The sequence below is a fragment of the Eumetopias jubatus genome, unplaced genomic scaffold, assembly GCF_037043125.1.
Source record: "Eumetopias jubatus isolate StellerSeaLion01/CBP00866 unplaced genomic scaffold, mEumJub1_p1.0 scaffold_10, whole genome shotgun sequence".
In the NCBI taxonomy this organism is placed as follows: Eukaryota; Metazoa; Chordata; class Mammalia; order Carnivora; family Otariidae; genus Eumetopias; species Eumetopias jubatus.
This window is the reverse complement of record NW_028274816.1, coordinates 4,471,660-4,495,285: the sequence shown is the minus strand read 5'-3', so window position 1 is coordinate 4,495,285 and position 23,626 is coordinate 4,471,660. Positions and strand designations below refer to the sequence as shown.

The 23,626-nt window shown below is 35.5% G+C and overlaps 1 protein-coding gene across 6 annotated transcripts in view; it reads right to left on the bottom strand.

Annotated features, from left to right (window-relative positions):
- PHKB (phosphorylase kinase regulatory subunit beta) overlaps nt 1–23,626 on the bottom strand; it is a 304,253-nt gene that overhangs the window by 163,885 nt on the left and 116,742 nt on the right. For all 6 annotated transcript variants that reach the window (XM_088027349.1, XM_088027348.1, XM_088027350.1 and 3 more), the window contains one exon: nt 15,269–15,384. In XM_088027349.1, the coding sequence (XP_087883475.1) occupies nt 15,269–15,384 (116 nt within the window). The remainder of the gene's footprint in view (nt 1–15,268; nt 15,385–23,626) is intronic.

Sequence of the window (23,626 nt, the reverse complement as noted above, 5' to 3'; positions counted from 1 at the left end):
AATGAATCATGGAACACTGCACCAAAAACTAATGATGTAATATATGGTGATTAACATAACAATAAAAAAATTTAAAAAAAAATAATGGTAACACCAAATGCTAGCAAAGATGCAGACAAACTGTATCACTCATACATTGCTGGTAGGAATGTAAAATGATACCGGACGCTGGCAAACAGTCTTGCAATTTCTTTGAAATCTAAACGGCAAGTACCTGCCAACTGTACTACTGGGCATTCATCCAAGATAAATAAAAGCTTTTGTTCACACAAAAACCTGAAGAGACCCTTTTTGTTGTTGTTCATTGCATGTGCTTTAGATGTTTCATCTAAAGTGGGATCTTGTCTAATCCAAGGTCACAATGATTTACAACTATGTTTTCTTCTAAGTTTTTTAGTTTTAGCTCTTACATACAAGTCTTTGATCCATTTCCAATTAGTTTTTATATATGGTGTGAAGTATGGATCCAAATTCATTCTTTTGCATATAGATATCCAGTTGCCCCAGCACCATTTGTTGAAAAAAACTATCCTTTTTCTATTGAACTGTCTTTGCACCTTCATCAAAATCAACTACCATAGATGTATGGACTTATTTCTGGATTGTCAATTTTATTCTATTGATCTCTATATCTGTTCTTAAGCCAATAACACACTATTTAATTATTGTAGCATATTACTCTACATATAATAAGCATAGTACTGTAGTAAATTTTGAAAATGAAAGTGTGAACCCAACTTTCTTCTTTCTCAGGGCTGTTGTGGCTATTCTGAATCCCTTGTATTTCCATATGAATTTTATGATCAGCTTGTCAAACTCTGCAAAAAGACAGTTGGACTTTTTATATAGATTACACTGATCACAGGAAATCATTACATTATTGTATGTCTTCACTAGAATCAATGCTGACCATTTAACCCTGGTTTTCAAGAACAATTAAGCCAATAATCTGGGTTTAAGACACTGTCCTACTGACTCAAATCTGCAGTCTAGCATTTCACCAGCAGTAAAGTAACTACTTAATGCTTCCATATTTTAAACAAATTCCATAATATTTCACATGGTAGTGCTAGAGTACTCAAGACAAGGACAGTGGTCTCTTTTCATATCCAAGGACATTTTAGAGAAATGACAAGGCCTGGAACCTAAAGGAATAATGCCTAAGTGAGGAATATGTGGTGGTTTAATGCACAAGCACTTACATGCATCTAACCTTACTAAATACCAGAAAACTTCCCCTTACATTGAGGTATATGTGTTATTAAGACTGTTTGCAGAATTTTGAGACTAGAGAGAAAATAACTTCTTCAAAAGGCAAATACAAAAGAAAGTCTATACTAAAGGAAATACATAATGTACCCAGCCCAAGGTTCTGTCTACAACAATGGTACATAAAAACAGTTAAGAGACGAATTTGGAAATTATCTTAATAAACCATTAAAAAAGAAACAAGCATTGTGCCTAGAATACAGTAAATGTTCAATTCTTTCCATTTTAACCTGCTTTCCCAATGCAAGTGATTAAATCATTGGACTTACTTGAAATTCACAAATATGTTAATTTACTATCCACTGGTTATTTGAATTTCTGGCAACAGCAAGCAACTTAGAAACTCAAAAATATTCCTAATGTGATTTACATTTTATTGGCAAATGGAATATATGATGTTCTAAGAATTAAAAATATTTTACTGGCACAACGCAGTCTCAGAAAATTAAGTTAGTCTATGATTAGCTAATGAATAAATTAATATTAGGGGACTATTACCAATAGAATATACACCAATTGGATTCTTGCAAGGTGTTACCTCAAGATTCATTTAAAAGGGCTAAAAGCAACATTTCTTGGGATATAGCTTGTAGTAATGCGATCTGTTAAATAAATCAAGCTTACTAGAAAAAACGATGGGTTTGGACTAAGTGATTTATAACCCACCATGGAATCCAAAAAATGAGGTTGTAATGGATGTTCATGAATTGTTCAGTAGGGTAAAAATTCATGAAATGAAGCACAATGGATGAATAGTTGCTTCTACAATAACTCAGTAACTGGAAGATCCAAAATGACTTAAAAAGATGAAGTAACATAAATAACAAAAATTATATTGAAAAATATGAAAACTAAAAGCTTCTCAAACTAAGTGGTGTTATGATGGTTACTTAGCTGATATTTTAATGATAGCTTTCTTTATTGGAAAAGCCAAGAGAATAGAACATAAAACTATAAAAAAAAAAACCTTGAAAAAAATCACATTTAAATATTTTGCTTCTATGGTCTTCTTTATATAGCAAATAAAAGATTTAACAAAGTTAAAAAAGGAAATAATTGCTGTTAAATATAAAGTTCTTTTTAGGAGTCAATGTTTCAAAAACTTATCTTTCCATTTGGGCATATATCTACATTACTAAGTTATTAAATAGTAAAGTATTCCTTTATGCTTCCCAATAACCAAAACAATTCAAGATTCCGTTTGAGATTAAAGAGTTTTGGCTTAAAGAGTTCAAAGGTAGCCCTGAGGAGTAGGAATATCCTTATATAAATGAAGAGGGGGAAACATTAAGATTAAAATACGTAATTTAAACGTGGAGAGGTTGAGAAGACTACTTGGAGGGGGGCAAAGCAAGATGGCGGAGGAGTAGGAGACCTGAATTTCATCTGGTCCCAGGATAGGGATCAAACCATTCTTAACACCTACAAACACAACAGGAGATCAAAGAAAAGAATAGCAACAACTCTCTGAACAGAAAAGTGACCCCTTTCTGGAAGATAGGACGTGTGAAGAAATGAATCCGAGGCGATATGCGGGAGGATAGACGGCGGGGAAGGGGGCCTCCGTTGGCCGCTTCTGGCAAGTGATAGAGCAGAGAGCACAAAATCGGAAATTTTAGATCTTGGCTCCGCTGAGGGATGTCACTACAGTGGCTAAGCGGGGGATGGAATCCTCGCAGGACAGTGTGGTATCAGGACCCTCAGGGTCACAAAACGGCTGGGGGTACCTAAATGCGGCAGAGCTTCTGGATATCGGAGCAGGTAAGATGGCTGCAGGGACGGAGCCGAGGCATGGGCTCTCAGCTCGGGGTTGCCATAAACTGTGATCCGCAGCACAGTCGGGCCACTGCTCCTCCAGCAGGGCCAAATCAAGCGGCAGATCCAGGGAGACTCCCCTTCCTCCCCCAGAAGGAGCAGCGTGGGAGCGCACCACAGGGATCTGCTGGGTTTGGAGACTCCACACGGGGTCGGGTACCAAAGATAGAAACGCTCGGTCACAGGCCGGGCGAGCATGGAGTGCGGCCACAGACCGGAGAGAGGGGAATGACTGACTGCTTTTCTCTGGGGGTGCACTGAGGAGCGGGACCCTGAGTTCTCGGCTCCTCGGGGACGGAGATTGAGAGGCTGCCATTTTCACTATCCTCCTTCAAAGCTGTATGGAAAGCTTGCAAAAAACAAAAGCTCCCGAGAGCAAACCCAAGCAGATTACTGAGTCTGGCCCAGCAAGGGCAGGGCAATTCCGCCTCCAGCAAAAACATTTGGGAACCACGGTAACAGGCTCCTCCCACAGAAGATCAGCAAGAACAGCCAGTCAAGACCAAGTTTACCGATCAAAGAGAACGGGAGAACTCCAGCGCTACAGGAATACTGCACATAGAATTCATGGCTTTTTTCCAATAATTCTTTAGTCTTTCAAAGTTAATTTTTTTAACATTATTGTTTTTTAATTTTTTCTTTTTCCCTTTTTCAACCAACATCTTATCAATCCCCTTTTTAAAAAAAAATCTTTATTTTTCATTTTTAGAATCATTTTCTATTCTTTCAGAGCAGTTACCCTTATTTTTGGCATATATATATAAGTTGTTCTCTCTTTAAAATTTTGAGATGCAATTTTTTCTAACAGATCAAAATATACCCTAAAACTATAGTGTATGGCTTTGTTCTACTCTCCTGCCTGATCACATTCTCTCCCCTTTTGTTTCCTTTTTTTCTTTAAATTCTCTTCTTTCTTTTTTAAAACAAGTTCTTATCAAATCCTTTTATAACATTTTTTATAACTTTCATCTTTACAATCATATTCCATCCCTTCATCATATCAACCCTTAATTTTGTACATATATAAGTCTTTCTTTCCTTAAAATTTGAGAAGCACTTTCTACTAACAGACCAAAATACACCCAAAATCTACTGTGTGGCACTGAGCTATGCACCAGCCTGATCATATTTCATCATATTATTTTTTGTTTTATTCTGTTTTCTTTTTATCTTTTTCTTTTTTTTTATTCTATTTCTTTTTTCTTTCATTCTCTTTCTATTCCCCTGGTTTCAAATCCTTTCTGATTTGTTTAGAGTATATTTTCATTGTTGCCCTGTTAACATTTTGTTCTCTCCTTCATCTATTCTCCTCTGGACAAAATGACCAGATGAAAAAAATCACCTCAACAAAAAGAACAAGATGTAGTACCGACTGCCAGGGACCTACTCAATACAGACATTAGTACGATGTCAGACTAGAGTTCGGAATAATGATTTTAAAGATACTAGCTAGACTTGAAAAAAGCATGGAAGTTTAATTAGAGAAACCCTTTCTGGAGAAATAAAAGAACTAAAACCTAACCAAGTCGAAATCAAAAAGGCTATTAATGAGGTGCAAACAAAAAGGGGACACTAACTGTTAGGATAAATGAGGAAGAAGAGAGAATCAGTGATATAGAAGACCAAATGATGGAAAATAAAGAAGATGAGAAAAAGGGAGATAAACAACTATGGGATCATGAGGGCAGAATTTGAGAGATAAGCGATACCGTAAGACAAAACAACATTACAATAATTGGGATCCCAGAAGAAGAAGAAAGAGAGAGAGGAGCAGAAGGTATATTGGAGAAAATAATAGCAGAGAGCTTCCCTAATTTGGGGAAGGAAACAGGCATCCAAATCCAGGAGGCACAGAGAATCCCTCTCAAAATCAATAAAAATAGGTCAACACCCCACATCTAATAGTAAAACCTGCGAGTCTCAGAGACAAAGAGAAAATCCTGAAAGCAGCTCGGAAGAAGAGATATGTAACCTACAATGGTAGAAACATTAGACTACCAACAGACTTATCCACAGAGACCTGGCAGGTCAGAAAGGACTGGCATGATATATTGAGAGCACTAAATGAGAAAAATATGCAGCCAAGAATCCTATATCCATCTAGGCTGTCATTGAAAATAGAAAGAGAGATCAAAACCTTCCAGGACAAACAAAAACTAAAGGAATTTGCAAACCCGAAACCAGCCCTACAAGAAATATAGAAAGGGGTCCTCTAAGCAAAGAGAGAGTCTAAAAGCAGCATGGAACAGAAAGGAACAAAAACAATATACAGTAACAGTCACCTTACAGGCAATACAACAGCGCTAAATTCATATCTTTAAATAGTTACCCTGAATGTAAATGGGCTAAATGCCCCAATCAAAAGACACAGGCTATCAGATTGGATTAAAAAAACAAGACCCATCGATATGCTGTCTGCAAGAGACTCATTTTAGAACCAAAGACACCCCCAGATTGAAAGTGAGGGGTGGAAAACCATTTACCATGCTAATGGACACCAAAAGAAAGCTGGGGTGGCAATCCTTATATCAGACAAATTAGATTTTAAAACAAAGACTGTAATAAGAGATGAAGAAGGACACTATTCCTAATTAAAGGGTCTATCCAACAAGAAGATCTAACAATTGTAAATATCTATGCCACTAACATGGGAGCAACCAATTATATAAGCCAATTAATAACAAAAGCAAAGAAACACATTGACAATAATACAATAATAGTTGGTGCCTTTAACTCCCCCTCACTGAAATGGACAGATCATCTAAGCAAAAGACCAACAAGGAAATAAATTCCTTAAACGACACACTTGACCAAATACACTTCACAGACATATTCAGAATATTCCATCACAAAGCAACGGGACACACATTCTTCTCTAGTGCCCATGGAATATTCTACAGAATAAATCACATCCTAGGTCACAAAACAGGTCTCAACCGGTACCAAAAGACTGGGATCATTCCCTGCATATTCTCAGACCACAATGCTTTGAAACTAGAACTCAATCACAAGAGGAAAGTCAGAAAGAACTCAAATACATGGAGGCTAAAGAGCATCCTACTAAAGAATGAATTGAACAACCAAGAAATTAAAGAAGAAATAAAAAAAATCATGGAAAAAATTGAAAATGAAAACACAACTGTTCAAAATTTTTGGGATGCAGCAAAGGCAATCCTGAAAGGAAAATATATACCAATACAAGCCTTTGTCAAGAAACAAGAAAGGTCTCAAATACACAACCTAACCCTACACCTAAAGGAGCTAGAGAAAGAACAGCAAATAAAGCCTAAACCCAGCAGGAGAAGAGAAATCATAAAGATCAGAGGAGAAATCAATGAAATAGAAACCAAAATAACAGTAGAACAGATCAACAAAACTAGGAGCTGGTTCTTTGAAAGAATTAACAAGATTGATATACCCCTGGCCAGACTTAAAAAGAAAAGAGAAATGACCCAAATCAACAAAATCATGAATGAAAGAGGAGAAATGACAACCAACACCAAAGAAATACAAACTATTATAAGAACATAGTATAAGCAACTCTATGCCAGCAAATAGATAACCTGGAAGAAATGGATGCATTCCTAGAGATGGATCAACTACCAAAACTGAACCAGGAAGACATAGAAAACCTGAAAAGACCTATAACCACTAAGGAAATTGAAGCAGTCATCAAAAATCTCCGAACAAACAAAAGTCCAGGGCCAGATGGCTTCCTGGGGAAATTCTACCAAACATTTAAAGAAGAATGAATACCTATTCTCCTGATACTGTTCCAAAAAATAGAAATGGAAGGAAAACTTCCAAACTCGTTTTATGAGGCCACCATTCCCTTGATCCCAAAACCAGACAAAGACCCCATCAAAAAGGAGAATTACAGACCAATATCCTTGAGGAACATGGATACAAAAATTCTCACCAAAATACTAGCCAATAGGATCCAACAGCAGATTAAAAGGATTATTCACCACAACCAAGTGGGATTTATCCCTAGGCTGCAAGGTTGGTTCAACATCCACAAATCAATCAACATGATACAATACATTAACAAAAGAAAGAACAAGAATCATATGATCCTCTCAATAGATGCAGAGAAAGCATTTGACAAAGTACAGCATCCTTTCTTGATCAAAACTCTTCAGAGTATAGGGATAGAGAATACATACCTCCATATCATAAAAGCCATCTATGGAAAACCTACAGCGAATATCATTCTCAATGCAGAAAAACTGAGAGCTTTCCCCCTAAGGTCAGGAACGCGGCAGGGAAGTCCACTCTCACCACTGCTATTCAACATGGTATTAGAAGTCCTAGCCACAGCAATCAGACAACAAAAAGAAATCAAAGGCATCCAAATTGGCCAAGAAGAAGTTAAACTCTCACTCTTTCCAGATGATATGGTACTTTATGTGGAAAACCCAAAAGACTCAACCCCAAAACTCCTAGAACTCATACAGGAATTCAGTAAAATGGCAGGATATAAAATCAATGCACAGAAATCAGTGGTATTCCTATACACCAACAACAAGACAGGGGAGAGAGAAATTAAGGAGTTGATCCCATTTACAATTGCACCAAAAACCGTAAGATACCTAGGAATAAATCTAACCAAAGAGACAAAGGATCTGTACTCAGAAAACTATAAAATATCCACGAAAGAAATTGAGGAAGACACAACAAAATGGAAAAACGTTCCATCCTCATTGAGTGGAAGAACAAACATTGTGAAGATGTCAATGTTACCTAGAGCAATCTACAGATTCAATGCAATCCTCATGAAAATACCATCCACTTTCTTCAAAGAAATGGAACAAATAATCCTAAAATTTGTATGGCATTAGAAAAGACCCCGAATAGCCAGAGGAATGTTGAAAAAGAAAAGCAAAGCCGGCGGCATCACAATTCCAGACTTCCAGCTCTATTACAAAGCTGTCGTCATCAAAACAGTATGGTACTGGCACAAAAACAGACACGTAGATCAATGGAACAGAATAGAGAGCCCAGAAATGGACCCTCAACTCTATGGTCAACTAATCTTCGACAAAGCAGGAAAGAATGTCCAATGGAAACAAGACAGTCTGTTCACCAAATGGTGTTGAGAAAATAGGACAGCCACATGCAGAAGAGTGAAACTGGACCATTTCCTTACACCACACAAAAAAATAGACTCCAAATGGTTGAAAGACCTAAATGTGAGACAGGAATCCGTCAACATCCTAAAGGAGAGCACAGGCAGCATCCTCTTCGACCTAAGTCGCAGCAACTTCTTCCTAGAAACATCGCCAAAGGCAAGGGAAGCAAGGGCAAAAAGGAACTACTGGGACTTCATCAAGATAAAAAGCTTTTGCACAGCAAAAGAAATAGTCCACAAAACCAAAAGACAACGGACAGAATGGGAGAAGATATTTGCAAATGACGTATCAGATAAAGGACTAGTATCCAAAATCTATAAAGAACTTATCAAACTCAACACCCAAAGAACAAATAACCCAATCAAGAAATGGACAGAAGATATGAACAGACATTTTTCCAAAGAAGACATCCAAATGGCCAACAGACACATGAAAAAGTGCTCAACATCATCAGCATCAGGGAAATCCAATCAATCAATCCAATCAAAACCTCAATGAGATACCACCTCACATCAGTCAGAATGGCTCAAATTAACAAGTCAGGAAATGACAGATGTTGACGGGGATACGGAGAAAGGAGAACCCTCCTACACTGTTGGTGGGAATGCAAGCTGGTGCAACCACTCTGGAAAACAGTATGGAGGTTCCTCAAAAAGTTGAAAATAGAGCTACCATACGATCCAGCAATTGCACTACTGGGTATTTGCCACAAAGATACAAATGTAGGGATCTGAAGGGGTACGTGCACCCCAATGTTTATAGCAGCAATGTCCACAATAGCCAAACTATGGAAAGAGCCAAGATGTCCATGGACAGATGAACAGATAAAGAAGATGTGGTGTATATATATATATATATATATATACACTATGGAATATTATGCAGCCATCAAAAGGAATGAGATCTTGCCATTTTCAATGATGTGGATGGAACTGGAGAGTGTTATACTGAGTGAAATAAGTCAATCATAGAGACATGTATCATATGACCTCACTGATATGAGGAATTCTTAATCTCAGGAAACAAAGTGAGGGTTGCTGGAGTGGGGGTGGGGTGGGAGGGATGGGGTGGCTGGGTGATAGACATTGGGGAGGGTATGTGCTATGGTGAGCACTGTGAATTGTGCAAGACTGTTGAATCACAGATCTGTACCTCCGAAACAAATAATGCAATATATGTTAAGGAAAAAAAAAGAAGATGATAGCAGGAGCGGAAGAATGAAGAGGGGTAAGCCGGATGGGGAGACGAACCATGAGAGACGATGGACTCTGAAAAACAAACTGAGGGTTCTAGAGGGGAGGGGGGTACGGGGATGGGTTAGCCTGGTGATGGGTATTAAGGAGGGCACATTCTGCATGGAGCACTGGGTGTTATGCACAAACAATGAATCATGAAACACTAAATCAGAAACTAATGATGTAATATATGGTGATTAACATAAAAGTAAAAAATTTAACGAAAAAATAAATAAAACGCAAAAAAAATAAAAAGACTACTTGGATATTTAACTTTGGGCGTTAAGAATTAGTACTACAATAGATAGGTACCAAAATTATATATGGAGGAAAATGCAATTTAATCAAATAAGAGGCTTTTTAAATGTATAGGAACTTGCTAAAAGAGACCGAACAGGAGAAAAGAGAATTACATAGTTCGAGATACCTTAGCAGAAACTGAAAGGAACATGTTGCTTGAGGAATATAGGGTCAATAGAAAAACCAGGGGACCTGGTAATGGTTACTTAGGAAACATTTTAAAAGAGAATCATTGTAGGCTTAGAGCAATAGACTCCTTTACTAAAGCCTTGAAAAAGGTGAGGTTGCTCTTAGAATGGGGTTCAGATAAAAGTAATGAGATCACTTTTTACAAAAAACTTCTGGGGTTTATCTAAGAAATACTAAATAATTAAAGAATTTGAACTAAAAAAGATACAGTAAACCTGGGGCTGAAAAGGGCAGATCGGCAAGGGACTGACTAAAACATTAAGCTGAATCAAACTTTAATGATTACTTAAAGATATCCTTAAAACCTACCAAAATTTCACCAAGATTATACACCCTGCTGTTATTTCAAATATAAGGAAACATTTTAAAACTTTAAAGTACAAAATGATATAGTTGAAACAACTTTCCATTTGGAGGCCAACCCCCTGGAATCCAGTTCTAGCTCTACTACCTAGTGATTTGTAATATTTAAGGTGTGTGTTGCGGGGAGAATCACAAAACCTTCTAAACTTTAACTTTCTCCTGTATAAAAGGCAGTAACATGTTCCCCGTGTGGCCTAAATAAAAACTATTCTGTAACTGTACAGAGCCACAGATTACAATTACTAAAGTACAGCTGAGCTTGGATGCTGAAGAGGGAGCCTCTGACCTCAAATACTACATGCATGCATATAGGGGGCCAGGAGGCAGAAGTCTTCTTTGATCAAGGTGCAGCTTAGAAGGGATGTGTGCAGTGTGGCAAGGAAAGGAAAAAACATTTATCAAGCCAGTCACTCTGGCCAAGGCTTTAGTGAGCACCAAGGAACCAGTCAGATTGTGCTCTTTTTCTGACTCCTGCTAAAGAGACTGCTGCACAGAGATAAAGAGAGGCAAAGTAAGTTAGAAGACAAAAAGCAGTATGAATACTTACAGGAGGAATTACTGTATACTATTTCAGGATGTCTGAAATTATGGGAACAGTTTAAGGATATAACAAGGATACTGTAGTAGTAAAGATCACATCCAACTAGGAACAGATAGTTCTGGGATAGAAAAAGAGTCCCTGATTAGTAGCAGCTCTACATTCTACCACCCATGTGTAAGTGCAGGCTACCAGCCTCCTACCACCATTGCCATCACCGAACTAATGAGTGCCATGAGGCTCAGTTCTCCCGCAGTTTCAAAACAAACCCTTTTGGCACCAGATGTGACACATCCAAAATATGCTTGTGGAGATATGAGTTCAGAAATGTTTGGGGGGAAATGCTTAAAGTTCTTTTGGGGAATTGTAAAGTGATATACCATAGAAAATTAGGAGATCAATGTTAAATGTGTAAACCCACCATCCAAATCTAAATGGCAAACTTCATTTCCCATCCATTTGAATAAAACTGACCTGCCACAAACTAAGATTGATTTTGCATGCAAAAGATAGCAAGGAACATCACATAATGATCTTCTGAGTCTTGAAATAAAATCCTTAATGATTCAGTTTAAAAGGTTGGCACCTTGGTTACATGAAAACATGTTAGAGCCTCTGTGTTTTTTCACTGGAAACATTCCAATATCCTCACTTTCTAGGGTTAAAGGTAACGTTTACCCAAGGTTCTTCCTGAGTTTACTACAGTTTTTGTAAACAAAAAAAACTCTACTCCAAATATTTTATACTGAAAATGTCAGTGGGTTCACACTGGAATATACTAAATGGTTATTAAAAAGCAGAGAAGTGGGTTGATAAATCATAAATACTGAAAAGGTACATTTTTAAAAATCACCTTTTCTAATTAGATCCACTTTCTTATAATTTGACTGATAATCTGGAGTGTTAAGAACTTAATTTGAATGATAGTTGAAATATAACTTCCTATTTATTTTCCTATTTTTAGTATTTGCCAGAATTTAATGCCTGAATTGAACTTTCCCACAAATCATTTCTCTACTTCACTGACTTCTTCCCTGATTGCTATTCTGCTCTATATTTCAAAATGCCTCATATATATCATAAAACTTATAGAAAAATGTGTATAAATTAGTTTCCTAAAGTTAATAGAAAAATCCTCTTTGTTTCAATATTTGTTATTAACATACTCTGAAATGTATAAGTACACTTGCATTCTAGTGCTTACTTCTAATCAGGTATTCAAGTGATCTGTATATATTAACTTCATTATTACAACAACTTTATAAAGTAGAAACTATTATTGTCTTCATTTTGTAAATGAGGAAACTGAGGCATGGGGATATTATACAGCTAGTGATCTGGAGCTAGATTTTAGTTTACTAAGTATCTTATATGAGCTTAATTTTTTGTGTATGATTAGTCCTTCTATTCAAAAAAAGTATATCCTCTTAACCAGTGTTTCCTAAACTGTTTCTGTAGTTCATTTAAGTCCCAATGATCTAAACTGACCTATAGTTGATAATCTTTAAATCTTAAATCCTTTAGTGTGAAATGGGTAAGACTAATTAATTGAACTATACTTTTTTTTTTAATTCAAGTATAATTAACATATCGTGTTATATTAGTTTCGGGTGTACAATACACTGACTCAACAATTCTATATATTACTCAGTGCTCATCAAGACATGTATATTCTTGGGGCACTGGGGTGGCTCAGTCAGTTAAGAGTCTTGACTCTTGATTTCCGCTCAGGTAGTGACATCAGAGTCATGAGATCAAGCCGCACTGGGCTCCATGCTGAGCATGAAGTCTCCTTAATATTCTCTCTCTCTCCCTCTCCCTCCTCCCCTCCCCACTCCCTCTCTAAAAAAAAAAAAAAAAGCAAGAAAGAGAGAGAGAAAGAAAGAAAAAGAAAAAGAAAGAAAGAAGAAAGAAAAAAGAAAGAAAGAAAGAAAGAGAAAGAAAGAAAGAAAGAAAAAGAAAAAGGAAGAAAGAAAGAAAAAGAAAGAATGAAAGAAAGAAAGAAAGAAAGAAAGAAAGAAAGAAAGAAAGAAAGAAAGAAAAAGAAAGAAAGAAAGAAAGAAAGAAAGAAAGAAAGAAAGAAAGAAAGAAAGAAAGAAAGAAAGAAAAAGGGAAAGAAAAGAAAAGAAAGAAAAAAGAAAGGTAGATCCCTATACTCTTGGGACACATGGTGGGCTCAGTCAGTATAGCATGTGACTCCTAAACTCAGCGGCATAAGTTCAGGCCCCATATTAGGTGTGGAGCCTACTTAAAAAAAAAAAAATTAAAAGATATGTGAATTCTTAATCCCCTATATTTGACCCATCCCCTAATCACCTCTCCTCTAGCAACCTCTAGTTTCTTCTCTGTATTTAAGAGTTTTGTTTTTTTGGTCTCTTTTTATCTTTGTTTTGTTTTGTAAATTCCACATACGAGTGATATCATATGGTATTTGTCTTTCTCTGACTGACTTATTTCACTTAGCATTATACCTTCTAGGTCCATCCATGTTGTTGCAGATGGCAGGATCTCATTCTTTTTTATGGCTGAGTAATATTCCATCATATATATATATATCTCACATCTTCACTCATTCATTCAACAATCAATGGGACACTTGGGTTGCTTCCATAACTTGGCTGTTGTACATAATCCAGCAGTAAACATAGGAGTGTACATATCTTTTCAAATTAGTGTTTTTGTTTTCTTTGGGTAAATACCCAATAGTGGAATTACTGGATCATATGGTAATTCTATTTTTAATTTTTTGAGGAACCTGTATACTATTCTCTACAGTGGCTGCACCAATTTGCATTCCCACCAACAGCATACAAGGGTTTCTTTTTCTCCACATCCTCAATGACCCTTATTTCTTGTGTTTACTATACCATTCTGACAGGTGCAGAATGATACCCCATTGTGCTTTTAGTTTGCATTTCCCTGATGATTAGTGATGTTGACTATCTTTTCATGTGTCTGTTGGCCTATGTAGGTTTTCTTTGGAAAAATGTCCATTCTGGTCCTCTGCCCATTTTTAAATCAAATTCTTTGTTTATTTGATGTTGAACTGTATAAATTATTTATATACTTTGGATATTAACCCCTCATCAGATATGCCACTTGAAATATCTTCTCCCATTCAGTAGGTTGCCTTTTTGTTGATGGTTTCCTTCACTGTGAAAAAGCTTTTTATTTTGGTGTAGTCCCAATAATTTAATTTTATTCTTCGTTTCCTTACCTGAAGAGAAAAATATTTCTGTGACTAATGTCAAAATAATTACTAAGTTTTCTTCTAGGAATTTCATGGTTTCAGGACTCATCTTGGGCCTCCTTTGTTGCAGGTTAATTGACTATATAAGTGTGAGTTTATTTCTCATTTCTCTATTCTATTCCATTGATCTATGTCTATTTTTGTGCCAGTACTATACTGTTTTGATTACTATAGCTTTGTAATATATCTTGAAATATGCAATTGTGATACCACTGGCTTTGTTCAACTTTCTCAAGATTGCTTTGGCTATTGGGGTCTTTTATGGTTCCACACAAATATTAGGATTAATGTTCTAGTTCTATGAAAAATGTCATTGGAATTTTGATAGGAATTGCATTAAATCCGTAGAATGCTTTGGGTAGTATGAACAGTATAACAATACTGGTTCTTCCAATCCATGAGCATGGAATATCTTTCCATTTGTTTGGGCCATTTTCAGTTTCTTTCATCAGTGTTTTATAGTTTTTGGAATATAGGTCTTTACTTCCTTGGTTAAGTTTATTCCTAGGTATTTTATTTTTGGTACAATTGAGCTGAACTTTTCAGTTAAAAAATAACCTCCCGACATAAAATTTGGTGCAGTCAGTCACTAAAGCTATTTCGCTAACCTTAAGGAGTAAAGGAAACTCATACACCACTAACATCAGTCATAAGCTATTGTTGTTTATCAAGCCGACTAAACCAGAATGCAAGATGTCAATCACACCTCGTACAGAAAACAATAAATGTTAAGTTTTGTATGAAGGTTGTGAGTATCTGGTTAGGATTTAAAAAAATCAGCTTTACAACATGGAAGGGAATTTTTACATGCAATGAATATACATTTGGTATTTGGCCATTTTAATGTATTTGATCTTTCAAATGGTGTCTGTCATTTCAAAAAGGAAAAAGAGAAAGAGTTGGTTGAGCAGAAAGGCTAAACCTTGGACTGGAGGCCAATATGCATATACTGACACCATGGGAGGTTGGGAAAGATACCCTGTTTTCTCTTCCATCTGTTTTTGGGTACTGAAAACAGTCTCTTGGTTTAATTTTAAGTGAATTTCATCTGCATCATATATAGAAAAAGAGATGAAAATTAACATAGAAACCACAGTTGCAATCTAATACTTTGATTTTTATTCAAATTCCACACATTTAAATTAAAAAAAAAAACGCTCAAAAATCAGCAAATTACCTTGAATGTAGCTCTGTGCTGCCATTATTATATTTGCTTCCTCTTTCCCAGATACCAAAGTCTGGTACGCGGTAAACTCTTTCTACACAAAATACAAGGTTTTGAATAAAAGAGACCTAAAAGAAAAGAAATGAAACATAAGGACACATGCAGTAACAGGATCTTTAGATACTGATAAGAGCAATTAGATTATCATTTGAAATCCAATTACACACTTGCTACCAACAGTTTCTTAATGTGTTCAAATTCTTGTGATTTTTTATATTGCTATAAATACTCTGTTATACCTGTTTTTTCTAATATAAAGCCTAAAGTGAGAACCTAATATACAGTACAAAAATAAAATTTAAATCCTGTCAATGTTTCAACTGTAATTTTTCAGCAGTGTATCTATTACTGTTCATGGAGACTGGATATCTTGAGAATTAAGAAAAATATAAAGCATTGTTTTATAATAGATAATATTTGTTATCTAAAATGTTCATATGAAATGTTAAATAAGTCTAAAACTTTGGAGATAAAAAGGTATTTCCCAGTTCTGAAATGAGTCAGTCCATTAACTGACTTAAGATTAACCTGGAGTCTTGAATCTATTAATCCTGGAATCTAATATTCTTCTGGTCTTTTCTACAGCTGTAGATACCCATTCTTATAAACTCAAAGCTATGACTGGAGATGAGCTCCAACCAACAGGCCAAGAGTCACAGTTTCCTTGTAAAGTTTTCAGACAACTGATGAAATTTAAACTCTCCAAAGTAACTACAGAAAGCAAAGATTATGGTCAGTTCTAATTTAAAAAAAAAAAAAACTGTTCATTTTATTAAAGACAATATCTTAACTGGACTACTGGTCTTAATTACAAGGTTTTAAATTAAGTCCCCATGTTTGGTTCAATATTGCAAACTGAGTATGTGCACTTGCCTATCTATCCTTCATCTCGAGATCCCTTCTGAAGTGACAATAGTATCTCCCACCTCCCCCCCATACACATAATTAATATAATGTATATACTTTTAAGAATGACACAAAAATAGGTGGGGGGTGCGCTAAATGGGTGATGGGCATTAAAGAGGGCACTTGTTGGGATGAGCACTGGGTGTTATATATAAGTAATGAATCACTAAATTCTATTCCTGAAACCAATACTATACTATATGTTAACTAACTTGAATTTAAATTAAAAAAAAACCTCTTTACATAATTATAATAAATTATTGTATTTGAAAAAATAAAATCATTATAGTTAATGAGGTATACACAAAAGAAAAAAAATGACAGATTAATAATACTAAAAAACAAAGGTAAGATTTCACCAGTACACCAGAAACTCTGCCAAATTATAATAGAAGAAAGCAATAGGAAAGAATTGTTTGAGAAATCAGAACAGAGGAAACCACAGCCTCTTAAAATGACTCTTCCTTGTTCTCTAGGATCTCTAGAAATCCAGTTTCTAAGCCCAGAGTCAACAAATACATTGCTTAAGAGTTGATCTGTAGAGCAGTCTTCCCAGATTCTCTCACAAAAGATGAATGGCTGGTACACTGGAATCCCTGACATTTCCACTCTGCATCTGAACAGAGATGTTTGCCCTTAGGGCCAAAAACAGCTGACATATTTCAGTGAAGAAAAAAGCAATTAGAGTCTTGGAGCCTCACAGAAATAGAACAGAGCATAAGATAATTTTAGATTTCCACAAAACACATATGTATCCTGTAACTTCCCTACCCAAGAATGAAGCATTACATACCTACAGTAAACTTATTACTTTGAATATTAGTGAGGCTCTCCCCAGCTTTCCCAGTTTCTCGCTAACTTGACTATATACCCTAAGGAAAACCTGCCTATAGAAAAATCCTGGTCCATTTTCATGAAACCTAGTATCTTTAGCTCGTCTACGGTCTTTAGAGTTACTTAGATGCTATAATACATACAGAAAATACTTTATACATTGTCAAGTCTTCAAGTTTAAAGATTTGAAAACATCTAAGTCCTCCTTCCTTTCATAACAAACTTTTCAAGTATATAATCCATATTCCTGTTCCTTCCTTCTCTTAGGAGGACTTTAGGACAGGGCTAGGCCCAAGTAAGGCAGTCTGCTCAGAATGCCTACATGGTATAATAAGTGGCTAGAAAGGCATTTCTGGCTCATAAGCCCTGTGAGGAAAACTAAAATGCCATTTACATTCTAGTTCCACAAGTAAGGAGTCTGCAAATTGCCATTCCACCCCATCCTAACAAGTAAAAAGCTGAACAGACTGAAAAATTGACAACTCTTCTTATATCCATAAGGCAGGGGTGGGGGGGGCGGTTAGACAGAGCATACTGCTGCCCTAAGACTGGAGAGACCCACAGTGAATACAGACAGCCATGGCTTCCTGGAGCAGAGACTCATGAGCAGAAGTCACCTTGGGAACCAGTGCCAGGGTAGTAAAACCTGAACTGTAACTGAACTGCTAGAAGCTCAGTTAAAAACTGAGAGTTAAAACTCTGAGAGTTAACATCTCCAGGAGGACCAAGTCATAAGGAGTTCAGGTTGAGATTTACCTGCAAAATACTGAGATTTACCTGCAAAAACTCCATCAGGTTCCCATAGAAAATGAGGAAAATCCCCCATGTCTTCCAGCAGGAGGAGGGGAAAAGAACTCATTTTGAAATACAAGTATACATGCTTTCTAAAAGTTCTTGCTACACTAGTTCACTTTTACAAAAGACCTACCTGTTTTCATTAACTGAAAGAAATCCAAAGAGGATTTTCACTTTTACATTAAAAAAAAAGCCATTACTGTACTAATGCAGGTCTTTTTTTTTTTTTAAAGATGTTATTTATTTGACAGAGAGAGCACAAGCAGGTCTTTCGAAAAAAAAGTGGTATAATGCAAACTTTTGTAAAGTGGGGGATAACCTTCACTTTACACATTAACGCTTACAAAAGGTTCCATAGGAACACTCTACTTTCAGATAGTGGGGGAAATCTCCATGTGGAAACACTTTTTCATAACAAGGTCTCAAATCACTGGAAAATGGTTAACCAGACCTTGACCTATTGGCCAATAGAACTTAACTGACCTGGGGAAGGGGAAATACCCAACTCCAGCCAGTTCTTCCAGATGAGGAAGAGAAATATTCAACTCGAGCCTACTAGAGCTATCTTATCCTGCCTAAGGGGAAAGGGAAAAAAAATGAGATACACTTGTGAAGTTCATAGTCCAGAGGCACAGGCTAACTAAAAGACTAGACCTAATCATCGGATTACAGACACTTTGCATCCCTTCCCCTCATATCTCACCACATTTACCAAGGGCCTATTTACAACAGTTCCTTTATACTACATCATGTCCAGCTATCAAGAAAAAATTACGAGCATATCAAAAAGAAAAAAAACCTCACACAATTTGAAGAGACAAAGTAAACATCAGAACTATATGTGACAGAGATGTTGGAACTATCAGACTAAATTTAAAATAACTATGACTAATATGATATGGAATCTGTTGAATGAAGTAATAGTAAGCAAGAACACAGGGGCAGTGTAATCAGAGACGGAAATCCAAAGACAAACTCCTCAAAAATGCTAGATATAAAAAAATACTATAAAAGAAATTAAAAATGTCTTTGATAAACTTATCAGAGATTCAACACAACTGAGGAAAAAATCTTGGCTAGAGGCTATATAAACAGAATCCTTGAAACTGAAAAGCAAAGAGAACAAAACTGAAAAACACAGAACAGAATATTCAAGGGCTGTGAGACAACTGAAAAAGGTGTAATATATGTAATAGGCATACCAGGATGAGAAGAAAGAAAAAAAGGAACAGAAGAAATATTTCAAACAATAACAACTGAGAATTCCCCCAAATTAAGTCAGATACCAAACCATACATATAGGAAGTTCAGAGAAAACTAAGTAGGATAAATGTCCCCAAAAACTACACCTCAGAATATCATTTTCAAATAACAAAAAAATCAAGATAAAGAAAAAATCCAGAAAAAAGAAGAAACAATTACCTTACCTACAGCAGAACAAGGCTAAAAATTACATTCAACCTCTTCTCAGAACCATCTAAGTGAGACTGGAATGAAATACTAGAAGTGCTGAGAGAAAAAAAAAAAAAAAAAAACTATCAACCTAGAATCCTGTACCCTGCAAAATTATCCTTCAAGAGTGAAGGAGAAATAAAAACTTTTTCAAATAAATTGAGGAAATTTGTTGCCAGTAGGCCTATCTTGCAAGAAATGTTAAGTTCTTTAGAGAGAAGAAAAATAATATCACAAACTCAGATTTGAATAAGTGAAGGTGAAATAAAATTTTTTGTTTTTATTACTCTTACTGGATTTAACAGATAACAGTTTGTTCAAAATAATAAATAGTAACAATGTAATTGATTATGTATGTTTATACCAACATGTATCCTTATATATAAGTAAAGTTAATGACAGCAAAGATACAAGGAAGTAACTAGGGTTATTTTGTTATTATAAAACACCACACATGAAGTGGTGTAATGTTATCTGAAAGTGGACCTGGATTAGTTGTAAATGTATATTGCAAACTCCAGGGCAACAAGTTAAAAAAAGTAAAAAGAGGTCTCACTGATATGCTAAGAAAGGAGAGAAAATAGAATCATATAAAAAACTCAAATTTAAACCATAAAAGGCAAAAAAGAGTGGAATACAAAAATGGACAAACAGGACAACAAACAGAAAACAGTAACAAGTATGGTAGAGAGTACTCCAACTGTATCAACAATTACTTTGAATGTCAATGGTTTAAATGAACCAATTAAAAGACAGAGACTGTAAGAGTGGATCAAAAAACATGACCTAAATATATGTTGGCTATAAGAAACCAACTTTAAATATGAAGATACAAATTGATTACAAGTAAATGAATGGAGGAAAATATACCATGCTAATGCTAACCAAAAGAAAGCTGGAGTAGCTATTTAATTTCAGATAGAGCAGTGCTCGTTTCAGCACCACATATAATAATTTCAGATAGAGCAGACTTCAAGTTAAGTAAAGTTACCAAGGATAAAGAAGGGAATGACATAATTATAAAGGAGTTAATTCTCCAAGAACACAACACAATCCTTAACGTGTATGCAACTAACAGAGCATCAAACTATGTTAAGCAAATACCAGTAGAACTGGAAAAAGAACTAGATGAATTTGCTATCAAGGTTGGAGACTTTAACACCCCTCTATCAGAACTAGGTAGATCCAAGAGCCAGAAAATCAGTAAGGACAGTTGAACTCAACAACACCATCAATCAACTGGATACAACTGACATCTATAGACGAGTCCACCCAACAACATAAAACTACACATTCTTCCCAAGTTTACATGGAATATTCACCAAGAAAGAATATATTCTGAGCCAAAAAATACACCTTAATAAATGTAGAAGAATATATATCATACAATGTCTTCTCTCAGACCACAACAGGATTAAACTACAAGCCAGTAACAAAAAGATAACTAGAAAATCCCCCAAATATGTGGAGATTAAACAACATACTGCTAAAAAACACAAGCCAAAGAAAAAAATCTCAGAGAAATTTAAAAATATTTTGAGACAAATGAAAACACACTTTTCAAAATTTGTAGGATGCAGTGAAAGCAATCTGTACAGAAATTTATACCACTGAATACATATTTTAAAAAGAGATCTAAAATCAATAATCTAAGATTCTACCTTAGGAAAATTTGTAGTTATTAAATATATTAAGGGAGAGACTTTAAGAGTACATAAGTTGTTTCTCTTCATATTTTCATCCAATAATTTTAGCATTTATCAGTAAATCTCGTTTACAATAATTATTACTATAGTTCTTGCCTAAAGGTTATTTTCTATTTCCCTATTTACTTCTATTTATTAATTGGAATTCTACCGTAACAAATGTTTTATGTGACACTGTTGCAATGAACATCTTATTATGTTTCTAGGAGCTTCCCAGCCATTTTGACAACATGGTACACACAGAAATAATATTTGTACAACACACTGAAGTTACTGGACAAGACTCCTGGCAGCCAGAAGGTATTGTCCTGGGAGGTGACACAAACACCTTTAGAATGAAGGGCTCAGTTCTTCAGCCTATCTGTAACCTGTCTGTGGTATCCTAGCAGGAAAGCTCTGATCTAGGGTATATATCTGAAAGTTGAATTGCTAAATTGTAGACTAAGTGCACTTTTAACTTCACTAGATGTTATCAAAATGCCCTTCATAGTTTAAAAAAACTGGTGACCAAGTTCTGGCCAATAAAATTAGGCTGACGTCACTGGTTAAGGCTTCTAGAAACTGTTTTTAAAGACCCTCCTTCTTTCCCAATTCTTACTAGTGTCGACATGATACCTAGAAGAACAGCACCTTTATTACAATTATTTGGATAAATGTCCCATGTTTAAAGATGGCAGAATAGGAGAAAAGTAAGTCTATATCCTTGATGACATTGATCAGCTACTGTTAAAGCCCAGGACTTCCAACCTCCAAAAATGTTGGTGCATGAAATAAAACTTGTATCTGTTGAAACCACTCTTCTTTGGGTTTTCTATTACTTGTTGCCAAATGTAACTTAAATTATATATTATCCATGACTCATTTCCCACATTTTCATTTCTCCACCTTTCCTCTTTCTCTGCTCTCCCCCTGCCAGCTGGAGTTGGTTTGCAATTTAGGATCTTAAAACTTCTCTGCCCACTCAATCAAAAGTAGTGTATTTGTCATTCTCTATCAGACCATGCCATTTGAATTTGCTACACTGAACCTTATCTTTTTTCTATTTTAGTAAGCTTTTGCCAATTTTCCCAACTAAAATGTAATTTCTACAAGGCAAGGAGGTGTTTTGTCCGTCTTCATCATTCTGTATCCCTAGTGCCTAGAACAGTAATTTCTACACGACAACTCAACCAATTTGTTGAAGGAATGGTTAAATGACCTACAAACATTTTTAAAAGAATTTGATTTTTCATACTACCTCTGTCAAGTTTTATAAAATTATAGCAACCTCATAAAATTTATTGGGAGCTTTTCCTGTTTTATCAGGAATTACCTCTTCCTTTAAGCTTTGGTAAGATTTGCCTATAAAACTAGCGGGAACAGTTCTTTTTCTGGAGAAGTTGAGGGGGAGGGGAAAGATTTCTTACCAATAATTTACTTTTGTCAAAGACTATAGATCATGCATTTCTGAGAGGGTGAAAACTGGTTCTCGGAAGCAAAAGAAAAAATCTTAGATATTACAATAGAGTGTGGCCCTGGAATGCTCAACTCTACCTTGACAAAATCTTATTCCCTAATTTCTCACATTACAGAAAACTTACGTAGTTTTCCCCCCTCTTGAGGGCAACAACAACAAAAATAATAAAAAGGTTAAGACCATAATATATGTCTATTTTATTTTTCTATTTCTTAAGTTAGTATTAGTACCTGTATTAGTTTGTTAAAGCTGCCATAGCAACATACCCAAGACTGGTCTTTATTTTCTCATAGTTATGAAGGCCATATACCAAGATCAGGGTGTCAGCAGATTTGGTTTCTTCTAAGGCCTTTCTCTTTGACTTACAGGTGGGCCACACTCTGGCTACTTTGTCCTCATATTGTTGTCCCTCTGATCACATATGCCCCTGGTGTCTCTTTGTCTGTTCCAATTTCTTCCTCTTATAAGTACACCAGTCAGATTGTATTAAGGCTCACCATGTGGGCATGATTTAAACTTTACTATTTAAAGGACTTATCTCCAAATACATCTGCAACAATCCTATTTCCAAATAAGACCAGATTTTGAGGTACAGGAGCTTTGGGTTTTAACATATAAATTTGTAGAAGGTGGAAGGCGGGGGCAAAAATCAGCTTATAACAGTAACTTATCTTTCCCCAGAACACATTCCATTTAGGATCATTTTGATATTTATTGTCAAATAATTTATTTGTAGTTATATTCTCCTTTTCATTCCTAATAACATTCATCTGTTTAAGTATTCCTTTTCTGCTGGGCAAATTTTGTTGAAGTTGGTTTAAATTATTAACCTTTAAAAAAATACAATTCTTGGTTTTGTTGACAATCTGTATTCTAACTTCACATTGTATATAATTATTTATATTTTTATCTTTATTACTTTCTTCCTTCTACTTGCTTTGTGTTTATTACAGTATTCTTTTTCTGAATTTAAAAACAGAACACTTAACTTGCTAGTTTTTCATCATGACTCTTTCCTAAAGCTAAAAATTGCCTACTAATAACACTTCACAGCTACATTTCACAAGTATTGGTACATAGTGTTTCACTGCCATTCCATATTATTTCTCAATTTCCATTTTCATTACTTCTTCAAAATCATAAAACAGAAGTGTATATGTT